The sequence below is a fragment of the Chaetura pelagica genome, unplaced genomic scaffold (assembly GCF_000747805.2).
Source record: "Chaetura pelagica isolate M959 unplaced genomic scaffold, ChaPel_1.0 scaffold181, whole genome shotgun sequence".
Lineage (NCBI taxonomy): Eukaryota > Metazoa > Chordata > Aves > Apodiformes > Apodidae > Chaetura > Chaetura pelagica.
This window is the reverse complement of record NW_009951992.1, coordinates 60,808-70,493: the sequence shown is the minus strand read 5'-3', so window position 1 is coordinate 70,493 and position 9,686 is coordinate 60,808. Positions and strand designations below refer to the sequence as shown.

The following is a 9,686-nucleotide window of genomic DNA, read 5'->3' as shown; positions in this document are numbered from 1 at the left end:
ACAGTGACATGACCAGTACTGCTGACACAGATACTCCTGCAGACTACAAGTAAGTGCCTTTAAGACTATTCCACATACACAGAAAAGACAGTATGAGCAGCCTATTAGATAAAGCAGATACATCTTTTTTTTTCCTTCATAAAGGCAATGGAAAAGCTATAAAACTCTGATTTAAAGGCACAACTCATCAGATATACCATAACCAACTTTGGCAAACAAAGAGGTAGTATACCTAAGATCTAAACTAACAGTTTCATAAAGACACAGCAGCAATGGAACCAACCTCTTAAGGAAATGAACAGTAAAACATTTCAGAATACAAGAGATCATCATGTTCACTGCCTCAATCGCAACAAGGAACAAGAAGCACATTCAGGTTTTAAGTGAGAACAACTGACATTGATTGGACAGTCTTCTGGAAGAAAAGAGGCAGCACTGAAGGCAGCAGCAGCAGGTGCTGTGACAGTGACATGACCAGTACTGCTGACACAGATACTCCTGCAGACTACAAGTAAGTGCCTTTAAGACTATTCCACATACACAGAAAAGACAGTATGAGCGGCCTATTAGATAAAGCAGATACATATATATATATATATTCTTTTTACCCTATCAATGAACTCCCTGACAGTTAATCAGTCATATAAGACATAGTACAAGATAATTAATCTACAGAAAGTCAAGGCAAGTGCAATAATATTCCAATTCTGATAGGTATATTCAACTGCAAATTCCCTCCCACCCCCAAAACAAGTCATTCATGCTTTACAGATCTTATATTCGGCAGTACAGGGAGTGCTGTCACGTTTCCTAAAACAAAAAAACAAGTCAAATCAGAGATTTTATATTTAAATGGCTTTTACATTTATACTGAAAGCACATCCTTAGTTTTATCATTAAATCAACAGGTAAAGTCATGAAACTAAACCATTACTTGTCCTCTTCTCACTAATCAACTCCCAGACTGAGGAGACTTTTCCTTCATTTCATCCACTGAACTGCTAAGAATGACCACAGAGCAGAAAAGCATTTGATCCAAAAGGATCTTCTCAAGTAATGAATGGCACGTGCCCAAGTATTAACAGAAACTGAGATCAGACAGAAGGGTTACAGGATTCTTAGCTAATTTGGAGACTACATCAGAAGCACCCCATATAAATTTATTTTACATACAGCATGTTGTTTAGCACATATTTTATAAGCAGAAGCTGAATATTCATTTGTGAGAAATTACTTTGCAACTATTAGCAGATTTACAGTAGTTAAACATATGAGCATTAAAATTCATTATTAAATCCATATCTATGTGTTTTCAAGTTCCTGAGTAACTCCTGTTTTGCTTTACAGAAAAAAACCCACATCAAACCTCTGAACTATTCCTCTAGGTCTCTATGGAGTTCCAGCTACTGCAGGAAAAACACAGCAGTTAATAGTGTGTGCACACATACCAGGGTATTAATTTCTCTTATCATTGTCCTGTGCAAAAGATTGGAAATAAGAACTTGGTTCTCGTCTCTCTCTTGATTTCTTTTTCCTCTCTCCAGAAATAAGCCAAACTAATCCTATTTCAATCAGAAACATCTTACTTCAGAGGTAAAGATGATATTCCTTAATCCATACATTATTCTGGAAGTAACTCCAAGCTCAATTTTTATATATGCCATCTCAAACTTATAAAAAACAAAATGAAAAATCACTTGCTCTTTAAAAAAAGACCATGCATTTGGAAAGACCTTTGCATTAAGCAAGGATAAGAGACCAAGTTTCATCCATTACCTTTTCAGTTTGTGCAATGGTGAAGAGCAACACGTGAAGATAAGGAAGAGTTTACAGAAGTATTTGTAGTGCAAACTTTAATTGTTAAGACAAAATGCTGGCAAGGAACAGGTAAACTAAGCTGTCTGGTCTTAAATCTGTCCTGTTGTAACAAGGTTTGAGCAGTGAGGTTTTTGAAAGAGCTTATTTGACCCTACAGAAGTGCAGGAGCAATTGTTGCTGCCATCAACGCACCCAAGTACTGGGCTAAGCACTATGTGAAAACACAGGAGAGGAAATCAGTTCCAAACAAACTCCTATGTTGACCCTAACAAAAGTAACACACCACTGGAATCCATTTCACCATACTGAAAGAGGTGCACGTGTTCTACTGAGAACATACAGTTTCTATTTTTAGAGAAAAATATATTCCACATTCTTTAAAAACAAGCCAAGATACATAACAGGGCAACCTCTGGGAGCCATCGTTTATGACACTGACTGACAATTCTCTATGGAATATATCCTATCATTCCAAAATAGTCTCTCCTACAGGAAACTGAGATTCTCAGTTAGCCAGGTTCTACACTTCTGAAATTCTAAGTGAACCACAATAATAATAATTTTTAAAAAGACATTTAAGCTCAGTTGCAAAAGTCCAAATGAAGTGGAAAGTTCTATACCTTGTTAAGATTCAATTAATTCATTTGTGCAGTTTCTTCCATCTCAGCTGGTACATTAGTTTTTAAAATACATGTTTCCTTGCAACTCTCATCAACTGTGTATGAGCTGAACAGTAGAAGGGGAAAAAGGTCTAATTGAATGTCCTATAAAACTGGCAGATTAAACACACAAGAAAGAGGGCAAGAACAGATTTTTTGCTGCAATTTGAAGACTACAAACCAGCAAGTATGAGGCACTGGCAGCACAACAGTTCACAGAGGTTCAACTGTATCAGGAGCTCAGAAAATTAAAGAGGGAGATCTAGGCCTTAATAAAAGGAGATTAGATGAGGTTTCTCAGACAAGAAAAAGATGTAATAGTCAGATACTCACAGCCAGGAAGCTTAAGCACTGGGCACATTAAGACTTCTCATGTTGTAGAATTCTCAGGAATACAACATCCTATAATTTTCAGTTATGTTGCTTTAGATCCCTCCTCCTTCCTACACCCTCCACAGACAAAAGCAAAAGTACTAGGGCAGCACTTTCTAACTCCCATGTACTCTTCCTTGGACCCTCCAGACTGCAGATTATCCAAGTCACAAATGAAAAGGAATTGCCCCAAAGCACTGAATTACTTTGCAGCACACAGGTACACAGCCACTCTGCTTACAAAGCCACTATGGTCTTTGTAACAACACTTTACTGCCTACATGGAAGATGCTAAGCCTAAATCCTCCCTGGGTATAAGCTAACTCCAAGGTTTTCCCAAATGGGACTGTGTGCACTTCATTACAAGTATGAATCACAGGAATATTTCCTCTGGTTTGCTTTACTTACAGCATCCCTTCCTTTGCTTCACATATCCCAGCTGAATTCCAACAGATTTTGTGAAAAGGTAATTTAGTTGTGATGAGCTGCTTATCAAACCATGCTATGTGTACCACCTGACTTACTCTGAATTTTCAGTACTTTCTATGTTACAAACTATTTCTACAACAAAACAGGCTTCTAACAAGAAGATAAAACACAACATCATTGCAAGAAGCAATGAGCAAAGAGGCATTTGAATCTCCTGCCACCTGTCCATGAGAAAGCACACACAGCAATGAGTTGTTGAGAAGATCAAGTTCAAAAGGCCCTACACATCTTATTAAAACCAGATCACTACTACTTATGTATCCAGTATTTTAGTTGATTTTGCAAGTCTTTAACATAGGGACACCTATCATTGCTGCTGCAGGAGATAAAACTTCAGTAGATCCACACATGAAACATCCCAGCAGCCAAGCTGACTATCAGCTTTTTCAAACAGCAGAGGAACAGATCTGACATCCATCTTTTCACATCTTCCTTGTAACTAAGCCCATTTTACTTTATCTAAGGTGCTGCTCATCCTAAACACAAGACTTAAGTGATGGTCCAGTTACTTCCCACTGCCAGTGGTGCATCTTACATAGAGGAAGCTCCTTAGGTCACCTCCAAGGCTTCCAAGGTCATGTAAACCATTCTGGATCTTAAAGCCTGTGAGATCTAGTGATGCCCAAGCGTATCCAAGCAATAAAGCACCACAAGCCCAAACTACCACTGGTTTTAAGAGGTAAACTGGCATGTTCTTAGAGCAGATGCAAACAGCACTTCCCTCGGCTAGTGAACTATGCCAAATGCAAGCCTAGGAACAGGGGTTTTCCCTTCTTTGAAATGAGTGCAAGTTAATCAGCAGCTTATCCAAACAGCAGACACAAAAAGTCAAACAGGTTGTTAGGCAGTTCAGCTCTGAGAAGCTCACATGTAACCATCAGGCATTTGAAAAAGAAAGGGCAGATAAAGCTCAAGAAACTCACATACATGTTAGCACTGCTTTTGCTCAGTCATGTACAACTTTGCCATAATAATAATAATAATAAAGTAGGCTTACTCACCCGTTTTGTGAAAAGAATTTCTTATAGGCCCAGAAGGCTGCCAGGAACACCACAACTGCCACGATCACTTTAAGAAGAATTTTTAAAAAAGCCTTAAGAGTGATAAAGACCACCTCTAGCTCTACAAAAACAAAGCCTCAAATTTGTAGCAGAAATAGCAGTCTGAATCCACAGTCGTACACAACTTTTCCTCCCCCCAAAAAAATCCCTTTAAAATTTGCATGGCTTATTTCATAAATAAGTACTTGATGCTTTACTCAAGATTTTTAAAGATAGTTCACCTGAACAACAGTGACCATCAAGACTTTACCACCCCACCAGCCCAAGTACCATTAAAACAGGTATACCAGCATCCCCATGACTTTTTACAAGTTTATAAGGAAGTGGTAAGATTACTGGCACAGTTAATTCATTCAAGCTTCCAGCAAAACTGAGCTCTGAAGTGTTTCTGAAAGTGACCAAGTTGTGGAATTCTGCCTTTGAAATCTGATGCATCACATACAGTAAAAAGTAAATATTTAACATGAAAAAGTAAATATTTATCAATAATTTAACCTATAATTGCTAAGCAATCTTTTCTTGAAATATGCACCTTTAGGAGCAGACAAGCATTTTTACTGTAACCAAAACTCCAAAATCATGTTATGTCATGATGACCAGAGTATCAATTCTATATTAAAGAAATGAAATCCACATCTTGTCTCATTCAGGTTTCATAAGATACTTACCACAGATGATGGCAATAACATAAGCACCTAAAACCAGAGGGAAACAGTATCACAAGAGGATCATAAATGATTTCTATACAAACATTATAAAAAATAATCACAAAGTCATTTCAAACTAATCAAGCAGTTCTATCAACACAGGCCAGTTAATATCCTAACATCTATTTAACTGAAAATATCTCTATTTTTAAACTGATTTTACCAAAACCTATATTTCTTAAGTCAAAATAAAGAACTTTGCATTGAATGATTTCTCCTGAATACAAAAGAATGTCCCATGTCTTTTCATTCATTTGGTACTTACTTAACTGGCAGGTTGGCACTCCAGGAACCCAGTGGTTTTCTCCAACATACTGAATTTGAGCTTCACCATGTAATGTGTAGCCTGCATAACATTCAATTTTAATAAAATCCCCAACAGAATATGAAGGTTTTTGTCCATCAATTACTCTACCAAAATCTATGTGTGGAGTGAAACCAGAACTCACAGGCCCACCTGGAAGGAGAGAGGAGAAAAAAATAAAGGAAATAAAGGCCAAGAACAGAGGTGGCACACGAAGCAGACTCAAGTTGTCCCCTCTGCCCTTGATTCTGCCAATTGTCAGTGTTACTCACATGTACAGTTTTCCAAATAACTCCATTTATCCAGTCCTTGACAAGTTGTTGTCACCTCTCCAGTGCCATCAGGGAAAGTGCAGCCAGCAATGCACTTGATCTGAACAGATTCTCCTCTTCTATACACAGATTCAGCTGGAATCACTGTCCCAGCTGTGATCTTTGGGGCACCACATCCATCTTCAGAAACTAATAAATTAATTTAAAAGTAAGTTTAGTGATAATAAACTTTAAATTTTTCATAATTCATTAACTCACTCCACAAATATAATTACTTTTCTATGAGAAAAAGAGATCAGCATATCTGAATAGTTAACTTTACCACAATTTTAAGTATAAACATTTCCTTTATGAGCCTTAAAAGAAATACCACTACAGGTATTGAGGTAATAGGATCTTATTATGTGGCAGCTAAGAAATTATTTATTTTTGTAAGGTCTAGAATAATTTCCAGGTGCCCCATCCAGTTCACTCATTAGGGAACACTTAAGCAGATTCTGTAATGATTTTGATTCCTCTAGACAAATGCTGTAGGTTTCCTCATTGTGGACAGATTTGCAACATTCTCAACATACAAGAGAAAGTTATTTTCTTATTTAAAGGCTTACTTCTCTCACAAGTTGGTTTTGGAGGAGACCAGGTGTTATCTTCTCCACAGGTAATGATGTCCGACCCGATCAGGAAAAACCCTGGATCACACTGAAACCTGACTGAGTCCCTGTAGCTGTAGGAAGATCCAAACCCAGATACTTTTTTTCCATTTTCAACTTTTGGGTTATCACATTTGACCACTGAAAGAGTTAAAAGAAAAACAGCTCTGAAACATTTGTTAACAGTCTCGTTGCAACAGACACAGCATCCTTATCTAACTGCTCAGATTGTTTTGGAGGGGTTTGGTGAACAGGTTCTTCTCTTGAAAGAGAAGGTCCTGGGCTTGAACTGTTGAGGTGTATCAGTACATGGATAAATAAGAAACTGTAATTACTGATATAATCACGTTCCACTTCCAAAGGCCATACTCCTGTACAGTGGCAGAATTTCAGACAACAAAGTAAAACTGCTTAGGGCTCAAATAACAAGATTCAAGTACCTGCTGCCCCTCCCTCCATCTGCAAAGCAAGACACGCTGCTTGCTGGGCTTTGCACTTATTTCTGCCCTTCACAGTAGCAGTGTTTAGATAAAGTGTTCTTCATTATCTCCTTACCACTTATCATCTACCTTCCATGTTCTTGCAGTTCACAATTCTTCTTCAGCTGCTCAGGTTTTATGGTCTTTCAGTTCCTTCACTTTGTCACTTTACCCAACATACAGATTTTTGAAGTTTTAACTTAGATTTTAGTCACATTCTGTGTCATGATCAATATCCATAACACAGTAGATCTGATCTCCACTGGAACTATCCCAAATCTAGTACCAGAGGATTCTTTTTCTTTTCTAGAGGGAGCTCCTTTCCCACCCCCAACCCTCCTGTCTCCTTCCAAAAAAAGGGACAGATCTTGACATTTTGGAGTCACAGAGGCTATAATAAAGAAGGCCATTAAAAATGCCAACAACCTTTGCATTGTGGAAGAGGTTCACTCCAAATTCCATTTAAGTTTTCATCAGAAGTGCAGAAAATAGTAGCTGAGCCAATCAGGGAGAAGGGATCTGAGCCTTTTGGCACCTGATCACAGGTGTAGGTCACTGCTGTCTCATACACGTAGTTGGCTGCTGCTGTGTAGTGCCCGTGGGGTATGTCTGGAGGTGGCCCACAAGGAATTCCTAGAAACAAACCACACCAATTAGTCAGCAGGATTTTGCTGTTACCTTTTTTGTCTCAGAGAAGGTGAGCCTTGATTTTCAAAGAATTTAATTTAAAATCTGCCATGTAGTTATTCCTAAAACAAGCTACAGTTACACCCAAAAGTTACCAAAGGCCATTTATTGCAGGGAGTCTCAATCCCAAGACAACACTGACTTTAAATAATATAAGCCAATTACCACAATAACTGGTAGTTTTCAGTGCTCACTCCTCAGGCACATCCCCAGTAGTTTAGAAAAACAAAACAGAACTGGAAAGCTCATGGCACAGCTCTTTGTAAACAAACTATCACCATTCCAATTTAAACTTAAACACAGTAATTTACTTACTTTCACAGAAAGGAAGATCTTTATCCCAGTCAACACCTTTATTCTTAACTACACAGGAAATTTCACTAGTTCCAATTAACCTGAACCTAGACAAGAAAGAATCGAAATCTCTTATTTCTCCAACAAGCAGCTAGAAACTTTGTATCGTTGTGTTCTGTGAATATGAGGACATGACACACCCAGTTTTTGTTGTAATGAGAATGGTATTTTAATTATTTTTGTTGTTATGCTGACAGTCTCAGCTTTGGAAACAAAAGAGAAGCAAATGACATCACTACAGGAAGTGATGGAAGTCTCACCATTCTAATACATGTTCCCTCTAATACTAAAGCCCTGAAGTTACTAACACTGAAAAATAAGTTCTTAAAAGCAAAAACAGGGAAAAAAATGTGTAGAAGGTCAGTGCTTTTGACCTAATTTGCTATATACAGACAGATGGGCCATTATTCAAAATGATAATGAAGGGTGACATATATATATTTATTCTGACAGAGAAGCATTTAAAAAGTTATTAAAGGTAACACTAGTTTTCACTCTGCAGATTCTCACTAAAAAGCTTAAGCCTTGGTTGATGTGAACAGCAAGTAAAAGCAGGGAATTAAATAAAAATTAACTGTGATTTTAATTCTGCAGGTGGAATTCAGGAGACATTTTAAGTCAGAACTTAAATGGAACCTGTATAAGAAAGTTTCAGTTTGGTTCAAATCTGGTCTAAACAGAAGAAAGTGAAAAAGGATTCAGTCACTTCACCAAAATACTTACCCTCTTTGGCAAGAAAAAGTAGCTTTTGAACCAAATGTAAGATCTCCTACAGTAATAAAACCATGTTCTAATTCTCCTGGATGATTACATTTTCTCTCTGGGGAAAGGGGGAAAGAGAAGAAAAACAATCTGCATCATTGTAGTCACACACAAGGGCTCAGTCCTTGGCATACACTGCTCCTACAGTCATTAGCATTTTCCAAGCTTTGCTTAAAAAATCACAGAAGACTAATTCCCACTCGAAAAACAATTAACTTGAATAAACGTCGAAGGCAAAAGAGCTCGTGCACACGTTACCCGTGCAGAACCGCTCCGTGGGTGACCACTGCAAGTCTTCCCCGCACGTTCGAGTTGCTGGTTTCCCGAAGATCTTCATGTATCCGGGTCGGCAGACGTAGGACACGGTGCTCCCGACGGGAAAGCCCTGCCCGGGGCTCAGCCCCTCGGGCTCCGCGTCCTGCAGCCTCTCGGGGGGCGAGCACCCGTCTGGGGGGCAAGGGGAAGGCAAAAGCAACGCTGAGGCTGATTCAGAAGGTTTTTAAGAGCTCCTTAGCAAACCGAAGAGCTGACATGCTGCAGAGCCAGAGCTGTCTTTGCGTTTAACCGCGTTCCGGCTCGTTAACCCACGCTTCAGTCTCACCCCCCGCCCGACCCCGCGCTACTACAGGTCGCTGATTCGCTTTCTAACGTTCCTCCTCAGCGTTCTGCCCAGACAACGCGTTTCCTCCCGGCTCACACCCCGCGCCGCTTCCCTTTCTGCCCGCAGTTCATGAAGCACAAGGCCCAACTCCCCGCACCCCCACCCGCCCCTCACTCACCCACCTCCCCGCAGGGAAACCAAGGGCAGCCACTCGGTTCGTTTCCCTTCCCAAGGCCGGGCAGGGATGCAGGGAGCCCCGAAACCGGCCCCACCGGGCAACCCAGACCCGGGGCGTTTTGAGGTGCGGTGAATGCTGAGGACGTGAAACCCCTGAGGGGCCCCGGGGCCTTCCGGGCCTTGTAACGCGGCCCCAAGCGCCAGACCCGCCCGGTTCTCTCACACACGAGGGGCCTTCACCCCTCGGGCAACACCCATCAGAGACACCTTCCCTTCCAGCAAGCCATAACAACC

At 39.9% G+C, this 9,686-nt stretch overlaps 1 protein-coding gene across 1 annotated transcript in view; it reads right to left on the bottom strand.

Moving 5' to 3' along the window:
* Positions 1-758: 758 nt before the first annotated feature.
* The window catches only part of LOC104392647 (membrane cofactor protein-like), a 10,127-nt gene continuing 1,199 nt past the window's right edge, over positions 759-9,686 (bottom strand). The window contains exons 2-11 of the mRNA XM_010002079.1: positions 8,873-9,061; positions 8,576-8,672; positions 7,814-7,899; positions 7,238-7,444; positions 6,291-6,473; positions 5,683-5,871; positions 5,372-5,563; positions 5,068-5,094; positions 4,340-4,406; positions 759-810 (exon numbers count right to left, since the gene is read on the bottom strand). Coding sequence (XP_010000381.1) covers positions 759-810; positions 4,340-4,406; positions 5,068-5,094; positions 5,372-5,563; positions 5,683-5,871; positions 6,291-6,473; positions 7,238-7,444; positions 7,814-7,899; positions 8,576-8,672; positions 8,873-9,061 — 1,289 coding nt within the window. The remainder of the gene's footprint in view (positions 811-4,339; positions 4,407-5,067; positions 5,095-5,371; positions 5,564-5,682; positions 5,872-6,290; positions 6,474-7,237; positions 7,445-7,813; positions 7,900-8,575; positions 8,673-8,872; positions 9,062-9,686) is intronic.